The following is a 25985-nucleotide window of genomic DNA, read 5'->3' on the forward strand; positions in this document are numbered from 1 at the left end:
TACCAGCAATCCCAGTGAGTAAACTGGAGAATGCAGAGAGGACGGACATAGTGGATCTGATGTTTGATACCTACTCTATCAACACTTTTGAAGTCACTAAAAATCTTTTGGGGAGGATAAACAAGAATGATCTGTTGGAGAATTTAAATAAAACCATCCCAGAACCCACAGGTAAGTCAGGGAATGACTAAACAAAAAATACATAAACAATAAAAACCTTAGTTAACATTACACAGGTGCCATTAAAATCCATATAAATAATAAATCCAAAACACTTGCCAACACTTTCAGGAGTGAGAGACTGCAGAAAGCCAACAGTTTATGTTTTATGCATCTGCACAAATAACCTCCTGTGTACACACATGAATATCTGCTCTTTGGGTTGGTTTGATTAAAATGGGACCAGCAGCAGGTTTTCTGCCCATTTTACAGATTTATATTGTCAGATTGGTTTTAGAGCTGTTTTATCAACATAAATGAGGCGACAACAACAGTTTGGGACACGTCACAAATATGATCAAAGTGCTATTTCTTAAATCTATTTACCAGTTGAAGGTAAAGTTAAAAAAATGGCTGCCATTTCTTTCTGCTGTTTGGAGACCCAAACAAAAAAATGCCCACACAGTAAATGCTTTTTATTATGGTTGATAAACAGGACACTAAGGTGATTGGTCAAAGGTTGGAGGAAAGCCACAGTTCTCCTTATTTGACTGAAATCCACCATTTCAGCTCACGTTTTTTCTTCTGCAGCTTTCTGGGAGATTCCACTTCAGCCTTCTGCTGGCAACGCTCCCGTTACCAAGCTTCCCTTAGGCAGCATCATTAGAAGACATAGCATACATTTACACTGCTATGCAGATGATACCCAGCTCCATCTGTCCATGAAGTCAGATAACACACACCAATTAGTTAAACTGCAGGAATGTCTTAAAGACATAAAGACCTGGATGGCCGCTAACTTTCTGCTTCTTAATTCAGATCAAACTGAGGTTATTGTACTCGGCCCTGAAAATCTTAGAAATATGGTATCTAAGCAGATTCTTACTCTGGATGGCATTACCTTGGCCTCCAGTAACGCTGTGAGGAACCTTGGAGTCATTTTTGACCAGGACATGTCCTTCAACGCACATATTAAACAAATATGCAAGACTGCTTTCTTCCATTTGTGCAACATCTCTAAAGTTAGAAATATCCTGTCTCAGAGTGACGCTGAAAAACTAGTTCTGTCATGGTCCTGGGTCGTTCAGCGTTTTGTTTCATTTTTGGTATCACCTTGTGTACTTTGTGTTAATTCTGATTTTGTATTAGTTCTTAGGTTGATCTCTACCTGTGTCTTTCCTCTGTGTTCTGTTCGTGTCCCCGAGTTTGTGTTGTAAAACAGTCTGTTTCCTGTTTTACTTTGAAGGTTTGTGTCTCGTCTTGTGAATTAGGATCAGCTGTGCTCCCCTCCTGTGTGTCATTCCCTCATTACCTTGTGTGTATTTATAGTATGTGTCTGCCTGTGTTCCTCGTTGTGTCGTCTGCATTACTGTGTTAATCAGTGTTACTACTCGTCTCTCTATCCAGCCTTCTTTGTGTCATCTCTGTGTATTCCCCGCTGTCCTTATGTTTTCAGGTTTGTCTGTTACAGTGGCAAAAGTATTCGGCCCCCTTGAACTTTTCCACATTTTGTCACATTACAGCCACAAACATGAATCAGTTTTATTTGAATTCCAGGTGAAAGACCAACACAAAGCGGTGTACACGTGAGAAGTGGAATGAGAATCATACATGACTCCAAACATTTTTTACAAATAAATAACTGCAAAGTGGGGTGTGCGTAATTATTCAGCCCCCTTTGGTTTGAGTGCAGTCAGTTGCACATAGACGTTGCCTGATGAGTGCTAATGACTAAATAGAGTGCACCTGTGTGTAATCGAACAAGGCCGAACAAGGAGAGTGCTGATCCGAAATGCAGCCAAGAGGCCCATGGTGACTCTGGACGAGCTGCAGAGATCTACAGCTCAGGTGGGGGAATCTGTCCATAGGACAATTATTAGTCGTGCACTGCACAAAGTTGGCCTTTATGGAAGAGTGGCAAGAAGAAAGCCATTGTTAACAGAAAACCATAAGAAGTCCCGTTTGCAGTTTGCCACAAGCCATGTGGGGGACACAGCAAACATGTGGAAGAAGGTGCTCTGGTCAGATGAGACCAAAATGGAACTTATTGTTCAAAATGCAAAACGCTATGTGTGGTGGAAAACTAACACTGCACATCACTCTGAACACACCATCCCCACTGTCAAATATGGTGGTGGCAGCATCATGCTCTGGGGGTGCTTCTCTTCAGCAGGGACAGGGAAGCTGGTCAGAGTTGATGGGAAGATGGATGGAGCCAAATACAGGACAGTCTTGGAAGAAAACCTCTTGGAGTCTGCAAAAGACTTGAGACTGGGGCGGAGGTTCACCTTCCAGCAGGACAACGACCCTGAACATAAAGCCAGGGCAACAATGGAGTGGTTTAAAACAAAACATGTCCATGTGTTAGAACGGCCCAGTCAAAGTCCAGATCTAAATCCAATCCAGAATCTGTGGCAAGATCTGAAAACTGCTGTTCACAAACGCTGCCCATCTAATCTGCCTGAGCTGGAGCTGTTTTGCAAAGAAGAATGGGCAAAGATTTCAGTCTGTAGATGTGCAAAGCTGGTAGAGACAGACCCTAAAAGACTGGCAGCTGTAACTGCAGCAAAAGCTGGTTCTACAAAGTATTGACTCAGGGGGCTGAATAATTACGCACACCCCACTTTGCAGTTATTTATTTGTACAAAATGTTTGGAATGATGTATGATTTTCGTTCCACTTCTCACGTGTGCACCACTTTGTGTTGGTCTTTCACCTGGAATTCCACTAACATTGATTCATGTTTGTGGCTGTAATGTGACAAAATGTGGAAAAGTTCAAGGGGGCCGAATACTTTTGCAAGCCACTGTAGTTTTTCCAGTTTAGGTTTATGTTTAGTTCTGCCCTCACCTTGGTTTGTTCACTGTAAATAAAACCTCACTCGCATCTCCACCACTGTCTGCAACTTGGGTCCTCATTTAACTCCACCGCACGACTGCTGCCCCAGCCGTGACAAGTTTATGCATTTATTACGTCAAGGCTGGACGACTGTAATTCATTATTATCAGCAAGTCCTAAAAACTCGCTGAAAAGGCTTCAGTTAATCCAAAATGCTGCAGCAAGAGTCCTGACAGGGACTAGAAAGAGAGAGCAGATTTCTCCTGTATCGACTTCCTGTTAAATCCAGAATTGAATTCAAAATCCTGCTCCTCACATACAAGGTCTTAAATAATCAGGCCCCATCTTATCTTAATGACCTTGTAGTACCATATCCCCCTATTAGAGCACTTCGCTCTCGCTCTGCAGGCCTACTTGTTGTTCACAGAGTATTTAAAAGTAGAATGGGAGGCAGAGCCTTCAGTTTTCAGGACCCAAAAAGATAGTTGGGGTTTTTTCTGTTGTATTATTGTAGGTTCTTTATCTTACAATATAAAGCACATTGGGGTGACTGTTGTTGTTATTTGGAGGAATTAATAAAAAAAACTTTTATACTTGAAATTCTTTCATTTATTCTACATATTTATTCATTACTGGCTCCATAGTGTTGTTTATGTAATATGTGAAATGTTGCTAGTATTGATTTGGTGCTGTATAAATAAACACAATTAAATCAAATGTGTCTCTATAAAACCTGCCCTCAGTTATAACCCAAGTGTCAGGGCTCAATGGCTCATGAAAAGGAATGGAGTCAAGCACAGAACCAAAAAACGGAGGCTGAGTGACTTTTAACAGAAATGTATTTTACTAGATTTCTTGACGGAGAAAGCTGAATCACGGCTAAATTCAACAGCAAGCGAGGTATTATGAGAAGTGCAGAGCTGAGGCCAGAACATAAGCTGAGGCAGGTCAAAGGAACAACAGGGGCAGAATCGGGCGAATAGAAACTATCCAGGATCACTGGAACAAAGGAGATAATAATCAGAGTGGTCCACAGTGTAGTGAATGAGTCCAAGATTTAAAAACTAAGAGGTGTTACGTGGCTGCAGGTGGAGATCAGCTGGAGGAGGAGATGAATTAAATCTGGGTACAGAGTGAGATGTGGGTGCACAGGGAGGCAGGCAGCTGAGGATGGCAGTTTGCAAGAGGGAGTTTTCCCAGCAGTGGCAGGCCAGAATCCTGAGGCGTGACTTATGGCGAGAGTTGGAAGATGTATCCAGGTGCCGACTAGGGAACAGGAAAAGAGGGTTACGCGAAACAAGCTGAGGAGCACAAGACAAAATGTGAGGCAGAGAACTGACTGTGGTAAGCACACAATCTGGAGAAGGTTCATTGTGAGTGCTGCTCATAAATACTGCCGGAGTAATTGGCAACAGGTGAGGAGCAGGGAGGAGTGAGGAGGGCTCCACCCAGGGGAGGAGAGCTGATGCTGTGGAAAGTTACTCAGACTCACTCGGATCATGACACCAAGAGTCCAGTGAACTGAACACATAACCACAGTAACCAGAATGCAGTTTTCTCATTTGTGTCATTTGCTGTTTATTCATGCAGAGATTCTCACTGAGTGTCAGCTCAAACTCAAGTCAGACCTGAAGCAGAAGTTCCAGTGTGTGCTCGAGGGGATTTCTACAACAGAAAACTCGACCCTCCTGAGTCAGATCTACACAGAGCTCTACATCACAGGGGGAGGGACTGCAGAGGTCAATGATGAACATGAGGTCAGACAGATTGAAACAGCATCCAGGAAACCAGACAGACCAGAAACAACCATCAGACAAGAAGACATCTTTAAACTCCCACCTGGAAGAGATAAACCAATCAGAACAGTGCTGACAATGGGAGTGGCTGGCATTGGGAAAACAGTCCTAACACAGAAGTTCACTCTGGACTGGGCTGAAGACAAAGCCAACCAGGACATCCAGTTCATGTTTCCATTCACTTTCAGAGAGCTGAATCTGCGGAAAGAGGAAAAGTTCAGCTTGGTGGAACTTGTTCATCACTTCTTTACTGAAACCAAAGAAGCAGGAATCTGCAGCTTTGAAGACTTCCAGGTTGTGTTCATCTTTGATGGTCTGGATGAGTGTCGACTTCCTCTGGACTTCCACAAAACTACAATCCTGACTGACCCTAGAAAGTCCACCTCAGTGGATGTGCTGCTGATAAACCTCATCAGGGGGGAACTGCTTCCCTCTGCTCGCCTCTGGATAACCACACGACCCGCAGCAGCCAATAAGATCCTTCGTGACATTGTTGACATGGTGACAGAGGTCAGAGGGTTCACTGACCCACAGAAGGAGGAGTACTTCAGGAAGAGATTCAGAGATGAGGAGCAGGCCAGCAGCATCATCTCCCACATCAAGACATCACGAAGCCTCCACATCATGTGCCACATCCCAGTCTTCTGCTGGATCACTGCTACAGTTCTGGAGTTTGTCATGAAGAACAAAGAGAGCGAAGATCTGCCTAAGACTCTCACAGAGCTCTACATACGCCTTGTGCTATTTCACCTAACAACGAAGGACATCAAGTATGATGAGACAGATTCATGCAGGAAGATCATTGAGTCTCTGGGAAAACTGGCCTTTGATCAGCTGCAGAAAGGAAACCTGATCTTCTATCAATCAGACCTGACAGAGTGTGGCATCGATATCAGAGCAGCCTCAGTGTACTCAGGAGTGTTCACACAGATCTTTAAAGCTGATGAGTGCCACATGTTCAACAACGTTGTTTACTGTTTCATCCATCTGAGCATTCAGGAGTTCTTTGCTGCTCTTCATGTCTATCTGACCTTCATCAACTCTGGAGTCAACCTGCTTAAGAAACAATCTCCTCTCTTTAAAATCTTCCAGAAAACACTTACTGTAAAAGACTTCTACCAGAGTGCTGTGGACAAAGCCTTAGAGAGTCCAAATGGACACCTGGACTTGTTCCTCCGCTTCCTCCTGGGTCTTTCACTGCAGACCAATCAGGATCTTCTATGCATGCTGACACAGACAGGAAGTAGCTCACAGACCAATCAGGAAACAGTCCAGTACATCAAGAAGAAGCTCAGTGGGAAACTGTCTGCAGAGAAAAGCATCAACCTGTTCCACTGTCTGAATGAACTGGATGATCGTTCTCTAGTGGAGGAGATCCAACAGTCCCTGAGATCAGGACGTCTCTCCACAGATCAACTGTCTCCTGCTCAGTGGTCGGCTCTGGTCTTCATCTTACTGTCATCAGATCTGGATGAGTTCGACCTGAAGAAATACTCCCGTTCAGAGGAGGCATTGTTGAAGCTGCTGCCAGTGGTCAAAGCATCCAAGAAAGTGCTGTAAGTGAATCTATGAACAAATATGTTTAATAATGCTAGATGAATAAAAGAATATGTCTCCATTGTTATTCTTCCTCAGGCTGAGAGATTGTAAACTCTCTGAAAGAAGCTTTGAAGCTTTGTCTGAAATTCTCAGCTCCCCATCCAATCATCTGAGAGAGCTGGACCTGAGCTCGAACTACCTGCAGGATTCAGGATTGGATTTGCTGTGTGTTGGACTAAAGAGTCCTGACTGTAAACTTGAAACTCTCAGGTAAGGATACAGACTTTTTGACACTTTTTGACTCTTAAATCTGTAAGTTTATCTTGATGTGGACGTTCAAAGTCCGCACAATTTTCCTTTTAAGTTCCTGAGTTCATATTTTTGACTGTCAGGTTGTCTGGACAGATGTTTTTATTTTATTTTATTTTTTTTACTCGTCCCTAAAGTCAGAACTAAACCCACATGTAGATGACTTTCTGTTACTGGAGCAGCCTTCCTGAAGACAGCAGTGTGTTTTCATGCTTTTAAAGCCAAACTCACCTTTCAGACCTGGCTTTCATTTATTATCTATTTTTGTTTGTTTATTATGTATTTATTTCTACAGTTTAACTACTGCTCACATCTTTTATCCTCCTTTTTAATTGTTCATTTCTTTTTACCCAGTGTTTCTATATTGCACTTTGTATTTGTCATCTATATTTACCATGCACTACTTTGCTCATTTATTGTTTGGTTTTAATGTTATTAAATTCCGGTCCTTTGGTATTCTTTACGGCCAAAAAGACACGGCTCAAAAGCGGTCTTTTTACTTTAAAAATGATCTTTATTTTACATATCCGTATATGGAGACCTGAACACAACCCCAGGTCTGAAGCACAAAACAGGAAGCCTAGTCATTTATATAGACGTCACACACACTTTACGTTTCGATCAAACACTCTGCTTAGTTTCACTTTTCGCTGGAAAAAGCATGTAATATCCTCTTAGACAACCTCTGAGGCCGTCACGGAGCAGCTGTATTTGTACTGACATTAGATTACACACAGGTGCACTCTATTTAGTCATTAGCACTCATCAGGCAACGTCTATGGGCAACTGACTGCACTCAGACCAAAGGGGGCTGAATAATTACGCACACCCCACTTTGCAGTTATTTATTTGTAAAAAATGTTTGGAATCATGTACGATTTTCATTCCTCTTCTCACATGTGCACCACTTTGTGTTGGTCTTTCACCTGGAATTCCAATAAAATTGATTCATGTTTGTGGCTGTAATGTGACAAAATGTGGAAAAGTTCAAGGGGGCCGAATACTTTTACAAGCCACTGTATTAATCCCCCGGGTGGTTTTCACACAGCTGAATAAACGTCAAACAGAAAACTGATTAAGCAGAAGTGTGAGATGGTCGAGAGTTTACTCCAGTGTCCTGTTATATTTTAGATAGCAAGGAGCAGACAGCTGAGTTTATTAAACTCCACCGAGACAGCGGTGATGCTAATCTGAAGGCTAGACCGTCCCATTTCATAGCCGTTTACTTCTGGCCTACCCGACCTTCTGAGGACCCGGCCCACATAGACCACGAAGTCCGGGTCCTCAGGAGGATGCAGAACGAAGTGACAGCTCCCCAAAAACGAAGCCAAAACACCTCTATCGCCCCCTGGTGTCTGGCTGCAGTATAGGTCATAAACCCCGCCTCCTCCATGTTAGCGGATGGGACTGGGGACAGACTAAAATAAATTTATTCTCCTCAGATATTTTTCCAAAGATTCTTTCTTTTCTTATCAATAGTTCTCATCACGCTGATTTATGTCCAAGTTTGATTCTAATTCCGACAGCGGTGATGTTAAAATGGGGTGTAACTAGGGTTGCCAACCGTCCCTTAAAATACGGAATCGTCCCGTATTTCGAAACAAAAGTACACGTCCCGTATTGAGCTAATAAGGGACGCACTTTGTCCCGTAATACAGTGAGAATCAAAAGTAGTCTATAAATGTTAATGGAATTAACGCTTTGTTTGAAAACATAATTCCCAGCCCCTCTCCTGCTTTGTGACCAATGAGCTGACAGCACACTTATGACAATTCGAGTATGACAATTCAGATTACCGCTCATCTCATTGGTCGAGGAAAGGTCGCTTGCGGAGAAAATACCGGAAGACAACAGATGACCACAACAAGAAGCATGGCCAACAGGGGAACAAACGCCGACTCTGCGGTGCAAGTCTCGGATGACAGTACACCTAAAGCTGGGCAAACACTGTGCGATTTTTTCAGTCGCGTTATTCAGCTCCTGCTCAAACTGCACGATTGACTCACAGGGGTTAGACGTTCGTATGTCACGATGTACTCTCACACTATACCGCCCGATGCTCTGATGCGACCTGAGTGCTCACACTGTGCCTCCATAACATGAAGGTTATAACAGAAAATCTGTCGCTCGCTCTCTGTCTTTCACTCACACAGACACACCACTACCATCAACTTTGCTAAATTGCTAATGAAAAACATTGATCAGGCAGCTGTGATTGAGCAGCAGTGTAAATCCAACTATTTTCACGGTTGTTGTGGTCGTGATAATTTTGTGAGGCCACATCGAAAAGGCTCGGATGAGCTTTCCAAAGTTCTACAAGTTGTGCCTCCATCGCTTGTGTCCAGATCACACGCTGCACAGCCGTGCTGCGCCGTCTTTTTCACCAACGTTTACGTGTTTGCGCGTGAGCAGTGTGAGCGCCTGTGGTGACACCCTCACGAGCGATTGATGATCGGGAGCTGGTCGTGAGGTGTTAATCACTTCTCGTTACCCCACGTATACTACACGACGCACGATGAAGGCCAAAATCGGTCCGATCACCAAAACGGTCGCACGACTCAAAAATCGGCTCAAAATGGGCCTAAAACCGCACAGTGTGAGCCCAGCATTAGAGCAGCAATGTTTGTTCCCCTCAGAGAAAGGGAAGAATGGGAAAAGGAAAACACCTGGCTGGAAAAAGTTAATATGGGCATGTGCAGTGAATATCAGCGCTATGTGGCCAGAAGTGTGATAATATAATTTATTTTGTGTAATAAACAACTGCAAGGATAGATGATTACAACAAATTGATGACTAATACATAAAAGTAATACATAGATGAATAATGATGATGAGTTAAGATGCGTAATCATGGGAACAGGCGGGTTTACAAACAGGAGCAGCTGATTAGCATTAGAAAAGCTGAAATAATACCTCAACTGAAGCCAATTGTACTAAATGCACTAAATGTGCACTGTTAGAAGAATATTTTTCTTTCTATTGTTTTCTATTATTTTAAGTTAAGCAGGACAGAGTGCTTTTAAAGAAAGATTTACTTATATTCTCAAAAGTTAAGCATGACAGGCTTCTGTTTAAGAAAGAGACCTGTTTTACTGTGTTAATGTTGTCATTTTGAGCTAAAAATAAATGGCTAAATGATCATTTGTTTCACATGTGTTCATATCACAAAGAATAGAATATGCATCTACTTAAATCAACTTCAAGTCAAATGGTTAAAAAAATAATTTCACACACAAAAAAAGAGCTAGAAAATTCACCACACTGGGAAGGGTGAAGACAACTGGGTCGCCCGGCCCTGGCCACGAGGTGTCCCTTATTTATTTTTCAGGGAGTTGGCAACCCTAGGTGTAACGTCATCATAGCAGCTTTGACCGGCAGCTGCAGTCACGGAGAAACTTGCGTATCTCTGTTCGGGAATAGCAGATAGAGGTAGGCTCTGAGAGGACGGCCAGCGTTTACGCTACGAAGAGACGACCGAGTGTTTTAACCTGACAGCCTGAGGTGTTCTTCAGTAAACTGGACTACCCGACAGAAGGACCCGAGGCCCCGCTGCACTTTTTCGGTAAGTTAAACGTGTTTGTAAGCTACTCCGTAACTACCGTCCTTAGCTCGGTCCTGAGACCTAGCTAGCTAAGATGAGCACTCGGCCGTCAGGGTTTGTTTAGCTAACCCGTGCAGGTGAATGAATTTACCCTGACTAAAGAAATCAAGAGAAACGCCCCGGGCTGCTCAGTCACTAATTACCGTTACTGTACTTTTATTACAAGTGTTATACTGTAAAGGCAACAGGCTGCACCCCGCTGCAGCTCCTGTGCAGAGCTGAATATTAAATATCTTATTAAACAGCACCATGTTTTCAGTCTCCACATGCGTAAAGACAGTAACACCAACTTTAAAAACCTGGCACTTCAGTAACTCCTCATTAATCTGTAAAAACTGATCAAATAGCAAAGGCAAGGCAAGTTTATTTGTATAGCACAATTCAACAACAAGGTGATTCAAAGTGCTTTACAGAGACATTAGAAACAAAAACAAATAAAAAGCATGATTTAAAATTGATTAAAACAAGCTAACTAATTAACAAACAAACAAAACAGTATATAAAATCAAAACAGATAAAATCAGAACAGTAGATAAAATCAGTAGTTAAAATGTAAGTTTTGAAATTTAAGCTTAAAAGTGTGGATTTGGTGTTTTATTCAAATGCAGCTGAGAACAGGTGAGTCTTCAACCTGGATTTAAATAAACTGAGTGTTTCAGCTGATCTGAGGCTTTCTGGGAGTTTGTTCCAGATATAAGGAGCATAAAAGCTGAATGCAGCTTCTCCGTGTCTGGTTCTGACTCTGGGAACTGATAAAAGACCGGATCCAGATGACCTGAGGGATCTGGAAGGTTCATACTGGGTCAGGAGGTCATTGATGTATTTTGGTCCTAAACCATTCAGAGCTTTATAGACCAGCATCAGAACTTTAAAGTCTATCCTCTGACGGACAGGCAGCCAGTGTAAAGACCTCAGAGCTGGACTGATGTGGTCCACTTTTTTGGTCTTAGTGAGGACTCGAGCAGCAGAGTTCTGAATGAGCTGTAGTTGTCTGACTGATTTTTTTTAGGTAGACCTGTAAAGATGCTGTTACAGTAATCAAGCCTACTAAAGATGAATGCATGGACTAGTTTTTCCAGGTCCTGTTGAGACATCAGATCTTTTGTCCTTGAAATATTCTTGAGGTGATAGTAAGCTGACTTAGTTATTGTCTTAATGTGTTTGTGGAATACGCTAGGCACAGACACGCGCACACGCAGGTATGTATTGCCAAGATCCACATTTATTGATTTTGTCACAGTTCAGTTGGTCGCATAGACTGACAGCTCGCCAACCCAGCTGATGTGTGTCTCTCTTTTCCTTTCACTCGGCGCTCCTCTCCGTCTCACTATAACACAGGGGAGGGAAACCATCATCAGACACCATCACCATCAGCTGTCCTTACCGCCCTCGCAGCGCCGCCCCGTTGAGCCTTCTGCTCCATTCCTCCCCTGCAGCCGCGCCCGGGGCCACGCCTCCGCCACAGTGTTTTTCTAAGTTTAGGTCTGCATCCATCACTACACCCAAATTTCTTGCCTGGTTTGTGGTTTTTAGGTGTATAGATTGAAGTTCTCTGGTGACCTGTAATCGTTTTTCTTTTGCGCCAAAGACTATTACCTCAGTTTTGTTTTTGTTTAGCTGGAGAAAATTGTGGCACAACCAGTCATTAATTTCCTCAATGCATTTACCAAGAGCCTGTACAGGGCCTCGGTCTCCTGGTGACATTGTGATATATATTTGTGTGTCATCTGCATAGCTGTGGTAGTTTATTTTGTTGTTCTTTATAATCTGTGCCAGTGGGAGCATGTAAATGTTAAACAGAGGGGGTCCCAAGATGGAACCTTGGGGAACTCCACATGTGATGCTTGTCTGCTCAGATGTGAAGTTACCTATTGATACAAAGTAGCCCGATATTTACTGAAACCAACGACTTCCTCTTGGCAGCTTAAGTTAAAATTAGTGATGGGCAGATGAAGCTTCATGAAGCACTGAAGCTTTTCATCCAATTGGTTCACCCCAGCGCAAAGCTTCTTGAAGCTTCATTTGCTCTAGTAGGACACCTACTGGACGTAAAAATATTAGTTGGCATGAATTCGAAGAGTGTGGCCTTTTGCACACAGCCTGTAAATGTCAACAACAAAAGGAGTGTGTAAAACATGTATATTGTAGTGATGGCAGTATACTGTGTATATTTGTACTGGCAGTATGGAAAATGATCATTTGGAAATGCTTAAAATGGAAATGATCATTTACTGTGAGGTGAGGTGTGGTTGGGGTGTGGTTGTGCTTTTGTAACGTGCCTGTTCACATTTTATTCTGTAAAAACTAAATTTCCACTGCTTTTATGACCTTTTTAGTGGGGAGAACATAGCTAGGTTTTAATGATTTAACAAATCTTTTAAATCCTTTGTCCTCCACAATGCTAAATGGCTGGGAGTCCTCGATCACCATGCTAACCAGGTCTTCATCTATTTGAGATTGTTCTCCTGAGGAAAGACAATAAAGACAAAGCACATCCTCCTCTTCTTAGCTGGCTCCAGTCTCTCCTGACTTTCTCTCCTCACTCTCATAAACCTCCAAACTCTCACTAACCGCAACTCTCCATCAAACACCCACATTTTGAATGGAGTCTGAGGGGTTTATATCTGTCATAGCTCGCAGCAAAGTTCGAACCACTTCATGAACCAGTCACGTGGTACAGCCGGGCAGCGAGGCTTCGGACGTCATCATTTTCAGCTCCTCCCATAAATGAAGCAAGCCTCGATACGCGCATCGCGGAAACGCCCCCTCCATTACTCGACACAAGCTTCGAAGCCTCGATACAGAACGTCACATCACTAGTTAAAATGTTTGTTTAATTTTTCCACTGATTAATTTTTTAGCGCTGACTGTATTTTTTATACTGAGTTTGTTGCAAATATTCAGGTTAAAAACTGTCTGAAATATTGTTAATGAGGTATGTTCACAAAGACACATGTGCAGAACTCTGTACAGCTTCCATCCTTTACGACAAATAGTTTGAAGCATTAATATTTCTTGTTCAATACCACTGCTGATACCAGTGCTGATACCAGTGCTGATACCACCTCTGTATGTTGTGACCAGGATGCAGCAGCAGACTGAACCAGGACTGAAACCTGCTCCATCATCTCATCTTTGCAGATGTCCATTTATAAAGCTCCAACAACTCAAAGGTGAACATGATATAGGAACATCTGTTAGTATATAAGGCTTTTTTTAAATAAACAGCTCATATGTCAGCTGTCAGCAGAACTGTAGGACTGAAAAAATGTAAGAGAAGAGAAGAACACTCCCGAGTGTGTGAGGACAGAAGGATCAGCTTTATTTCAGATTTGAGAGATAAACTTTATATTTCAGTTTGTGATGATTGTGTTCTCGTTGTGATTACAGGAGCCGTCCTCAGATTCAGACCTCAGCACCACCCAGTGACAGCAGACAGATCATCCTATAGCTTCACTCTTTGTAGTAACTCCATAATTAACTGATGAAAACAGTCCAAAGGTTAAAGCACCACATGCGCTGTCAGTGACAGCTGCAGCTGTTTAAAGATAAAGTTAAAAGGATGAATCACCCATGTAACTGTGTCACTGTATATCAGCATCAACAGGACCTGAGTTTGGTGTTTCAGAGAGCTGTTGTCTACGTCTGTGTGCTGTCATTGCTCAGTCTGACCGAACGATGGACAGACTCAAGTTTGACTTTGAATCAAACTGTGTTGTTAAACAGTTTCATGGTTCAAAAAACAAAGCAATCAAAAACACTTTTTTCATACTTGTGTTAAGTTTTGTATAGAAATGAGACCAAATTGATTGTGAGGTTAAATGTGATAGAAACAGCTCACACTGACATCCATCCTGATCAAACATGAGTGTCATGAAGCCTGTTTGCAGTTGTTTGCACTGTTTTCCACTCTGGATGTTGTTTCTGTTCAGCTGTGAGTATAAAAGGCTCCATTCTACAACCTGTTTGTGTTAGTTGTTCAATAGAAACATTATTTTGTGCTGATGTTGCACTTCTTTTATTCACAACCAAAGAGTTTTTGACGTCCGCATCAAAATACAAAGATCAGTATTGTCTAATGTTTTGGCTGCAGTGTGTTTTTGCAGACAGGTATAACTGAACAGCTTTAGTGTTTAGATTTTTTAAACTTGAGTATGAACTTATACAAAATGCAGCAAGATATTAAAAAACGTTTGATTATAAAATCGACTATATTGGATTCATATCGATATCGGACATAAAAAGTGGCATCGTTCCATCTCTGCTTTGACTAGAGACACAGCTCTAATCAAAGAGGTGGTCCGCTTGCCTCCGCCCCAGAGAGAAGGGTTACATCTCCTGGGTTTAGGTGCGGCTTGCCCCTCTGAGGGCGGGGGTACCTGGACTTGGGATATAGAGTATGTTTGGGGAGTGCGACGGTCTGTGCAGTTTCTATTTGTGTCTGTCTACACGTTGGGTGAGTGCCGAGTATTTGGTTGTGCATATGGGGTGGGAATGCACGTTTGTGTCCGCGTGCGCCTGTTCGTCTGTGTCTATGTGTCAGGTTGGGTCTTAGACTCCACCTCTCTGGGTACATCTCAGGCCCTCCAAAGTACGGAGGCCTATCTCCCCTCACCACACTCCCTGCCGGTGGCTGATGCCCTCAGACGTTGGTGTGTTGGTGGTCCTTGTCGTCTGGGGCTGGGCGCTCATGTATGTACCGGCTCACTCTTGGTGGCCGATTGGCGATTCCCCCCCCTTTTGGTGGTTCTCCTCGGGTCCTTGTACTCTGGGGCCTCTGGATATCTGGGGCCTGGATCTCCTCCATACCTGCTTCATGAACATGAGCTGATGCTGCTGAAGTGAAGCAAAGTTACAGAGGTTTGATTAATATTGAGTAATAACTGGACTCTCATACAGCGAGACTCAAATGCCTTTAAACATCAGCTTATCCTGCTGATCCAAGTCCAACACTGAGTTTGTAAAAAGATTCAATAAGTTGCTGCTAATACACAACATTTCATCATATTTCCTCATAAGCCTCTTTTGTCTGACCATTTGATCCCATTTGAATTTGCAATAAAGGATCCACAGAGTTTGGTGACAATAATGACAGTAGATGTTTGTGTGAAAGTGCTGGAAGCAAATGAGTGTGTGATGTTCTTTCAGTGTTGCACTTTGTAGACGCTCCCTGAGCACTGGTCTCACAGCCAGCTGCACATAGAGACCAGTGTTGTTAGTCCAGGTCAGAAGATGACTTGTTGGAATGAAAATGAGCTTGTAGTTTGTCTGCTTTAATAATGTGACTGGAAAAAGGTGTTGGACTTCAAATATGTCCATTTCTGTCACACTTCACCTTTAAAAGTGAAGCCATGTGGTTCCTGGAAGGAAAAACACGACTTTTTCAAGTCTTTGTCCTGTTTTTATGAGAAATGTACGACTTTAATGTGAAACATTCAGAGTTTTTTCTCTTGTTGTGTTTGTTTGAAGCTGCTTCCTGTTGGCTTCAGCTGTTTGGAGTTTCCATTTTCTAAACTTCTACATTCTGAACCTTCTTCAGCTCTGAACAGATGATGAAACACTGAATGATTTCAAGCACTTTGTCTAATAAACTTACATCTTTCATTCTTTATACAGATTGGACAGCTGTGGTTTGTCAGAGATCAGCTGTGATTATCTGGCAGCAGCACTGAAGTCCAACCCCTCCCATCTGAGACAGCTGGACCTGAGCTCCAACAACAACCTGCAGGATCCAGGAGTGAAGCATCTGTGTGGTTTCCTGGAGAGTCCAGGATGTAAACTTGAAACTCTGAGGTCAGTCAGCATGTTTTAGTTGTGCTGAGATGAATATGATGTGAAAGTTGTGCTGACACTAAACTGCAGACATCAGGCTGATATTATACTGATCTACACTGAGGATCTTCATGGTAAAGTCTGTTTTCTTCTTCTCTGGTTTAGTCCATTGACTGCAGCAGAACAATGTTCACATTTCAAACAGTGATACTCAACGTATGGCCCGCGGCCCACACGCGGCCTGCCCACCTTTCCTGATTCAGAGAGAGGGGACCCTGATTAACTGTGTAGCTTCTTCCTCACAGTTCTAAGTATCAGACACAACAATGAATAATCCACAGCTGACTGTCTTTAGCAGGTCAAAGGTCACGGCACACAGCAGACAGTCAGAAATATTCTAACTCTGATCATTTATCAGTTGTGACACTGTGAGACTTGATCAGAGGTGTGATCATCACAGCAGAGGCCTTTGTGTCAAAGTCACTGAGGATCAAACAGAAACACATGAAGCAGATTTTCCTCTTCTGGCTTTTTATAGCAGATAACCTTCAAAATATTCTGCAGTCGATCAAAAACTGAAGCAAACCATGAAGCAACATGTGAACATGAGCTGATGCTGCTGAAGTGAAGCAAAGTTACAGAGGTTTGATTACAGACACAGCTGAGAGTTTGTAATCTGTCATCATTTTAAAAAGTTTCCATGGAACAGCAGAAATGAGGCTTTACTGTCAGAGGCCGACAGCACTGAACACAACAGCAGACTGGTGGCTAATAAACAGTGAATGATGCAGAAACAGATGTTTGAAGCTGTTCTTGGAGTACACTGAGAGAGAGAGAGCTGTGCAGGCAGGAACAGCCAAAGTCAGAGAGAATTCATGAGCATATTTATCAAACGTGAAGCAGAGTTTGGATCTTCTTTTGCTGCTGCTTCACTCAGTTTTGGTTGGAGACAGATGAAACCTGCAGCTTCAGGATCTGTGAGCTGTCCACTTTCAGCCCCGACGGCGTGTCCGTGTACGTGCCGTCGAGTGAACGATCCACGCTCTGTGTTTCCATCTTTGTGTATGTGATCAAGATGGCGCCGAGTATGGCAGCCTCGTCGCGAGCTCCCCCAAGCAACGGCTTTCTTCTGTGTTTAATTTTACTTTTCCTTTATTTTTTCATGAGCAGCACTTGTCTCCTTGTGTACGACCGACAAACCTTACTGGACATAAAAGACGGTCTTTCTTATAACTTTCCGGAGTTCAAGTTTTGCAACACGGACGCTCCGTTTGCAGACCCCCCATTCATCTCACCTGAGACGCCTTTGTTCTCTGGCCCTGGAGGCCGCAAACGCCGACGCAGAGGGAGAAGATCTGGCGTTCTGGTTCGACTGAGAGGGCGCACTTACAGACCACCGTTACCCAGTTTATTACTGGCTAATATGCAGTCTCTGGAGAACAAGCTGTGCGAGCTTCGGGCACGGATCTCATTCCAGCGAGAGATGCGGGACTGCTGCGTGATCTGCCTCACAGAAACCTGGCTATCGGACAAGGTACCAGACTCCGCAATACAACTGCCGGGGTTCTCCGTGCACCGCGCGGACAGGTCACAGGATCTTACTGGGAAAAGCAGAGGTGGTGGTGTGTGTTTCATGATCAACAACAGCTGGTGTGATTATGCGAACGTGCACCCGGTCAAATCCTTCTGCTCACCGGACCTGGAGTACCTGATGATTAAGTGCCGGCCATTCTGGCTACCGAGGGAATTTACAGCAGTGATTATTACGGCTGTTTACATTCCCCCACAAGCCGACACTGACCGAGCACTCAGGGAACTGTACAGCGCGATCAGCAGCGAGGAAACCGCACACCCAGAGGCAGCGTTTATCACAGCCGGAGACTTTAATAAGGGAAACCTGAAGAAAGTCTCACCAAAACTCCATCAACACATCCTTTTCAACACACGTGGAAACCGGCAACTCGACCACTGTTACACCTCTTTCCGGGATGCGTACAAAGCCCTCCCCCGCGCCCCATTCGGCCAATCAGATCACTGCTCCATCCTGCTCCTGCCCGCCTACAGGCAGAAGCTGAAACAGGAAGCTCCAACCCGGAGGGCGGTGCACTGTTGGATGGACCAATCGGAGTCTGCGCTGCGGGACTGTTTTGATCACGCGGACTGGGAAATGTTTCACGTGGCTGCTAGGAAAATTGATGAGTACACAGACTCAGTCTGTGGATTTATCAGGAAATGCGTGGAAGATGTCGTCCCATCCAGAACAGTCAAATCCTTCCCAAATCAAAAACCCTGGATTAACGGAGATGTTCGCGCGGCACTGGCGGCACGGAACACCGCCTTTGCCTCCGCGAACACATCGGACTACAAACACGCACATTACCAACTCCGGAAGACGATCAAAGCAGCCAAACGTGAGTACAGGGACAGGGTGGAGCAGCAGTTTGACAACCCTCGGAGTATGTGGCAGGGACTAAACACGATCACAGACTTTAGAGGGAAAACCAGCACACCGCAGACCACGGCCTCTCTATGTGAGGATCTAAACGTATTCTACGCTAGATTCGACACAGCGAACACCATGAGACCGGACAGTGTGCGCACCGCGGATGACGTCAGTGCGCACGCTGTGTCTGAGGAGGATGTGCGGAAGTGCTTCAGGAAGGTGAACGCACGCAAAGCTACTGGTCCGGACGGGATTCCCGGCCGCGTCCTCAAGTCATGCGCGGCTCAGCTGGCTGGAGTGTTCACACACATCTTCAACCTTTCCCTCTCTCTGTCTGTAGTCCCAGCCTGCTTCAAAATGGCCACCATCGTCCCTGTACCCAAATCCTCCACCATCTCCTCATTGAACGACTGGCGACCTGTAGCCCTGACCCCCATCGTGAGCAAATGCTTCGAGAAGCTGGTCAGGGACTTCATCTGCTCTGCACTACCCGACTCACTGGACCCTCTACAGTTTGCATACCGCCACAACAGGTCCACTGATGATGCCATAGCCCTGACACTACACACTGCCCTGTCACACCTGGAGAAGAGAGACACGTATGTGAGAATGCTGTTTGTAGATTACAGCTCAGCATTCAATACCATCGTTCCCTCAAAGCTGGACAGGAAACTGCAGGATCTAGGACTGAGCAGCTCCCTCTGCAGCTGGATCCTTAGCTTCCTGTCTGACAGACGCCAAGTGGTCAGACTGGGCAGCATCACCTCATCCCCCATCACACTGAACACTGGTGCACCACAGGGGTGTGTACTGAGCCCTCTCCTGTACTCACTCTACACCTACGACTGCACAGCCACTAACAGCTCCAACATCATTGTGAAGTTTGCGGACGACACTACAGTGGTGGGTCTTATCACCAACGGTGATGAGACGGCTTACAGGGAGGAGGTCAGCGCCCTGACCCACTGGTGTCAAGACAACCATCTCACCCTCAACGTCGCAAAGACAAAGGAGTTGATAGTGGACTTCCGGAGGTGCAGAGAAGTACACACCCCCATCAGTGAGCAGCTTCCGGTTCCTTGGTGTACATCTGGCTGAGGATCTTACGTGGTCAGTACACACAAACAAAACAGTGAAGAAGGCGCAGCAGCGCCTCTTCTTTCTCAGGAGACTGAAAAGATTTGGCATGAGCCCCCGCATCCTCAGCAACAGCACCGCTTACAACCGCAAAGCTCTCCAGCAAGTAGTGCGGTGCTCTGAACGGATAATTGGAGGTGAGCTTCCCTCCCTCCAAGACATCTACAGGAAGCGGTGCCTGAGGAAAGCGGGGAGGATCATCAAGGACTCCAGTCCCCCCAGCCATCAACTGTTCAGACTACTTCCATCAGGAAGGAGGTTCTGCAGCATCCGGTCCCCAACCAGCAGACTGAGAGACAGCTTTTTCCATCAGGCCATCAGACTGCTGGACACTTCATAGACACCTCAGCGCTTCACTACTGGAACTTTAACATTATGCACTACATACTGTACAGTAATGCCACTGTTTTGCACATGTCTCAACTCTGTATATTTTTATATATTTATTGTTTACTCTATTTAATTTGTAAAATATGTGTACACACACACACACACGTAGGAAAATATTTAGTATACACATCCAGAAATGCATACACTATTATATATTGTACATATATTTATTAGTTTCAGATGTAGCCATTCTTGTATTCTGCTTGTTTACGTTATTGTATTTTTGCACACCTCTGTTGCTTGTGAAGCTCGCACACAAGAATTTCACTCACATGTGCTGTACCAGTGTACCTGCACATGTGATGTGACAATAAAAGTGATTTGATTTGATTTGATTCCTACAAAGTGTGTGTGTTCAGTATGAGATGAGTGTGAACGAAACCATGGAGGAGCGGGCCGTGGCTGCTCTCACACACGTTTGCTGCAGGGGCGGAGCTACAGAAATGTTCATAGGGGGCAAAATCAAAGCCATTATTGTTGACACATATGCAGCTGTTACATCCTGTAATATGCATTAAATATGGTTCAAATACATTAAATGCATTAAATATACATGTTTCATATAAATACAGTCTACAACTGTGTTTCCTTCAGCCCACATAAGGAAACAGTTGAGTCAGATAAAGACAGAAGGCCTTTTCCACGTCCATCTGCTCAGTGTTAAAGTGCTGATGATGTTCAAGCTCAGGCAGCAGGAGGGATTTCTAAGCATCCTTCACTGATCCACAACAAAGGTCCAGAGTTTGATCCGTCCTAGTAGGACAGGAAACATACTGATAAGAGTTTCAAAGTGTCTTTGTAAGCAGACATGATTGAAATGAGCCAGTCTGAGTTTGGTTCCTGCAGTTTGTGCTTCATAAACAGAGCTGAAGCAGAGGCAGCGTGTGCCTGCAGGTGAATGTACACTGCTGTTATAAGAGCTGTGGAAACTCAGGTCAAAAGGACGTAACCACACTGCTGACAGTTCCAGGACATTCACAGAGTTACAGCATCATTTGTGACCATAAAGACAGAAAGCTCATCCAAATGCTGGGATTAAAAGTCTGTCCTGGTGGTGTCCAGTCAAACACGTCTCTGTGAAAGCTTCAGTCCAACAGGCTCCAAAGTCCTTCTGCTCATTTCCTCGCCGGGTTCTTGATGCTCCTGTACCATCTCTCTGTCATCCTCCTCGCTCCCTCTTTGCACTCACAGTCTTTGTGCATCATTAACACTCACATGTGGAAAACCAAAGTTTTACTGGGCAGAAGATGATCATCAGTGACGCTGTCTTTAAAACACTCTTGTTAGAAATGTACGACTTTAATGTGAAACATTCAGAGTTTTTTCTCTTGTTGTGTTTGTTTGAAGCTGCTTCCTGTTGGCTTCAGCTGTTTGGAGTTTCCATTTTCTAAACTTCTACATTCTGAACCTTCTTCAGCTCTGAACAGATGATGAAACACTGAATGATTTCAAGCACTTTGTCTAATAAACTTACATCTTTCATTCTTTATACAGATTGAAGAGCTGTGATTTGTCAGATATTGGCCTTGATTATCTGGCAGCAGCACTGAAGTCCAACCCCTCGTATCCCACAGAGGTGGACCTGAGTGGAACCTACAGCAACCTGAAGGGTTCAGGAGTGAAGCATCTGTGTGATTTCCTGGAGAATCCACGATGTCGATTTGAAACTCTGGGGTCAGTCAGCATGTTTTAGTTGTGCTGAGATGAATATGATGTGAAAGTTGTGCTGACACTAAACTGCAGACATCAGGCTGATATTATACTGATCCACACTGAGGATCTTCATGGTAAAGTCTGTTTTCTTCTTCTCTGGTTTAGTCCATTGACTGCAGCAGAACAATGTTCACATTTCAAACAGTGATACTCAACGTATGGCCCGCGGCCCACACGCGGCCTGCCCACCTTTCCTGATTCAGAGAGAGGAGACCTTGATTACCTGTGTAGCTTCTTCCTCACAGTTCTAAGTATCAGACACAACAATGAATAATCCACAGCTGACTGTCTTTAGCAGGTCAAAGGTCACGGCACACAGCACTCTGTGAAACAGTTTGGAGCAGGAATTCTTGCACATTTACAAACTGACACTGCTGCACGGCATGCTGGGTAATGCTAGCTGCTCAGGTATGGGCGTGCTAACGGCTGTGAGGCTCTGTGGCTGCAGAACACTGAAGAAGAGAAAAGAGAGGTGGAGGATGAAGAAAAGAGGCGGAGATGAAGCAGAAGTTTAGCTCCAGAGAGGAAATGTTTCTGTGTGGGTGGGTGATAGGTTTGTAGCTTGAACCTATTCGCTGGAACGTTGAAGACAATATAATTACACAGCAAGCAAGACACGAAGTAGGCAAAGTTCTTCTTGTTACTCATTCAATTCAATTCAATTTTATTTATATAGCGCCAAATCACAACAAAAGTCGTCTCAAGGCGCTTCATAGATACAGAGAAAAACCCAACAATCATATGACCCTCTATGAGCAAGCACTTTGGCGACAGTGGGAAGGAAAAACTCCCTTTTTACAGGAAGAAACCTCCGGCAGAACCAGGCTCAGGGAGGGGCGGGGCCATCTGCTGGTTGGGGTGAGAGAAGGAAGACAGGATGAAGACATGCTGTGGAAGAGAGACAGAGGTTAATAACAGATATGATTTAATGCAGAGAGGTCTGTTAACACATAGTGAGTGAGAAAGGTGACTGGAAAGGAAAAACTCAATGCATCATGGGAGTCCCCCGGCAGCCTACGTCTATTGCAGCATAACTAAGGGAGGATTCAGGGTCACCTGGTCCAGCCCTAACTATATGCTTTAGCAAAAAGGAAAGTTTTAAGCCTAATCTTAAAAGTAGAGATAGTGTCTGTCTCCCGAATCCAAACTGGAAGCTGGTTCCACAGAAGAGGGGCCTGAAAACTGAAGGCTCTGCCTCCCATTCTACTTTTAAATACTCTAGGAACAACAAGTAGGCCTGCAGAGCGAGAGCGAAGTGCTCTAATAGGGTGATATGGTACTACAAGGTCATTAAGATAAGATGGGGCCTGATTATTTAAGACCTTGTATGTGAGGAGCAGGATTTTGAATTCAATTCTGGATTTAACAGGAAGCCAATGAAGGGAAGCCAAAACAGGAGAAATCTGCTCTCTCTTTCTAGTCCCTGTCAGGACTCTTGCTGCAGCATTTTGGATTAGCTGAAGGCTTTTCAGCGAGTTTTTTGGACATCCTGATAATAATGAATTACAGTAGTCCAGCCTGGAAGTAATAAATGCATGAACTAGTTTTTCAGCATCACTCTGAGACAGGATATTTCTAATTTTAGAGATGTTGCACAAATGGAAGAAAGCAGTCTTACATATTTGTTTAATATGTGCGTTGAAGGACATGTCCTGGTCAAAAATGACTCCAAGGTTCCTCACAGCGTTACTGGAGGCCAAGGTAATGCCATCCAGAGTAAGAATCTGGTTAGATACCATATTTCTAAGCTTTTCAGGGCCGAGTACAATAACCTCAGTTTGATCTGTATTAAGAAGCAGAAAGTTATGCATGAGGGAGACCTGCCTGGAGCCAAGTGTCGTTCCCCATAGCACTCCTTTTATTGTGGTTACATGAATATGCATAGGGTCATTAACATGACGTCTACATAGGTATACATGTGAACAAAGAATACTGTGTGTGTGTGTGGGGGGGGGGTCAGAGTGTGACCCCATAAATGACTTCCCTAAACCTGCTGGTCTGGAAGTCCAACAGTTCATCTAAACAAAAGGCACTTAGCATAAAACAGATACAGCCACGTTTATCCTTCCATAAAACAATAAAACAAGGTACGACCTCTTCCCATGCTCCCAGGATGTAGGTGTGCATTCCAGTGTGGAATACACACCAAGCCTTTGCAGCCTGCTAAAGATCACACATCCTATCAGTACACAATTGATTATACACCTCTAAGCATCAGAATCAGAATCAGAAAGGGTTTTATTGCCAAATGTTGAGCAGGTTTACAACATTAGGAAATTGCTGCGGTGCTTCAGTGCAAACATACTGTCATAAAAATATAAAAATAAGAATAAGAATTAAAAGTGCTAAGTAGATAGATATAGACATGATATATACATGAGTGCAGGTGGTGATCAGTGCCAAACATGGAATGATGCAGTGAACACAGCATAGGGTGTTAGTGGTGGGAACAGTCATACGGTTATTGTTCATGTGTCCGACAGCAGAGGGGAAGAAACTGTTCTTATGGCGAGAGGTTCTGGTGCGAATGGACCGGAGCCTCCTGCCTGAGGGGAGCAGGTCAAACAGACTGTGTCCAGGGTGAGAAGGGTCAGCTGAGATCCGAGCTGCACGCCCCAGTGTCCTGGAGGTGTACAGGTCCTGCAGAGATGGGAGTCTGCAGCCAATCACCTTGTCAGCAGAGCGCACAACACGCTGCAGTCTCTGTTTGTCCCTGACAGTGGCTCCAGCGTACCACACGGTGATGGAGGAGGTGAGGATGGACTCGATGATTGCAGTGTAGAACTGCATCATCGTCCGTGTTGGCAGGTTGAATTTCTTCAGCTGCCTCAGGAAGTACATCCTCTGCTGGGCTTTCTTAATGACGGAGGTGATGGTGGGCTCCCACTTCAGGTCCTGGGTGATGGTGATACCCAGGAAGCGGAATGAGTCCACAGAGGTGATGGGGGTGTCAGACAGGATGATGGGGGGGAGTGGGGCTGTGTGCGTCCTGAAGTCCACAATAATCTCCACTGTCTTCTGGGCATTCAGCACCAGGTTGTTGTGGCTGCACCAGGACACCAGACGTTCAACCTCCCTCCTGTAGGCAGACTCATATATGGTTAAATATTTCTAAGCATAAATGACAATCAACAATACAAAACCTAACAGCGGGGCTCAGGCAGCTCCGCCCACACAGTGACAGTGAAGCAGGTGAAGAGTAATAAATGAAGACAGCAGACAGGATTTGATAAGCTGATGTACAAACATGTAGAAACGGGTCCATACAGACTGAAGCGTGTCTCCTTTGCATCTTCCATATTTGATACTGAGAGTTTCCAGAAGAGCAAACATCAAACAAGCCTCCAAACATGTGACGAGTCAGACTGACATCATTTCTACAGAGAACAGTGTGAGCTCTCAGCAGGTCACTTCAATAAGAAGGACAAAGTGCAGCAGGAATGACTAAACCCACTAACAGTCTGATATCCCCGTGTTCCTGTTGTTCTACAGCATCATCATTAATGCTGCTCCACCACCATCACTGCAGCTGACCAATCAGCTTCTGTCACGTCATGTGACGCTCTGTGACTCAGACTGGAGAAATGCTAAATGGCTAACCTGAAGCTAACCTGAGAAACAGTCAAAGTACTGATGATTCCTACAAAGTGTGTGTGTTCAGTATGAGATGAGTGTGAATGAAACCATGGAGGAGCGGGCCGTGGCTGCTCTCACACACGTTTGCTGCAGGGGCGGAGCTACAGAAATGTTCATAGGGGGCAAAATCAAAGCCATTATTGTTGACACATATGCAGCTGTTACATCCTGTAATATGCATTAAATATGGTTCAAATACATTAAATGCATTAAATATACATGTTTCATATAAATACAGTCTACAACTGTGTTTCCTTCAGCCCACATAAGGAAACAGTTGAGTCAGATAAAGACAGAAGGCCTTTTCCACGTCCATCTGCTCAGTGTTAAAGTGCTGATGATGTTCAAGCTCAGGCAGCAGGAGGGATTTCTAAGCATCCTTCACTGATCCACAACAAAGGTCCAGAGTTTGATCCGTCCTAGTAGGACAGGAAACATACTGATAAGAGTTTCAAAGTGTCTTTGTAAGCAGACATGATTGAAATGAGCCAGTCTGAGTTTGGTTCCTGCAGTTTGTGCTTCATAAACAGAGCTGAAGCAGAGGCAGCGTGTGCCTGCAGGTGAATGTACACTGCTGTTATAAGAGCTGTGGAAACTCAGGTCAAAAGGACGTAACCATACTGCTGACAGTTCCAGGACAGTCACAGAGTTA

General features: G+C 44.3%; 2 protein-coding genes and 1 long non-coding RNA gene across 6 annotated transcripts in view; all 3 read left to right on the forward strand.

Moving 5' to 3' along the window:
• The window catches only part of LOC113017716 (NACHT, LRR and PYD domains-containing protein 12-like), a 1242929-nt gene that overhangs the window by 815508 nt on the left and 401436 nt on the right, over positions 1-25985 (forward strand). The gene's annotated exons all lie outside the window — the stretch shown is intronic.
• The window catches only part of LOC145419390 (protein NLRC3-like), a 250300-nt gene that overhangs the window by 46855 nt on the left and 177460 nt on the right, over positions 1-25985 (forward strand). The window contains exon 4 of one of the 3 annotated variants that reach the window (XM_080296791.1): positions 15859-16035. The exons of the other annotated variants lie outside the window; for them this stretch is intronic. Within the exon in view, the coding sequence (XP_080152917.1) occupies positions 15859-16035 (177 nt within the window). The remainder of the gene's footprint in view (positions 1-15858; positions 16036-25985) is intronic. 3 annotated transcript variants of the gene reach the window in all.
• Positions 9097-14447, forward strand: LOC145424020 (uncharacterized). Of its 2 annotated transcripts, none has more exons than XR_013904970.1 (3): positions 9097-11724; positions 13327-13415; positions 13633-14447. It is a non-coding gene; the product is annotated as an uncharacterized LOC145424020 (long non-coding RNA). The 2 variants fall into 2 exon arrangements; XR_013904971.1 differs by lacking the exon at positions 9097-11724 and adding an exon at positions 11868-13069.

Source organism: Astatotilapia calliptera, chromosome 23 (genome assembly GCF_964374335.1).
Source record: "Astatotilapia calliptera chromosome 23, fAstCal68.1, whole genome shotgun sequence".
In the NCBI taxonomy this organism is placed as follows: Eukaryota; Metazoa; Chordata; class Actinopteri; order Cichliformes; family Cichlidae; genus Astatotilapia; species Astatotilapia calliptera.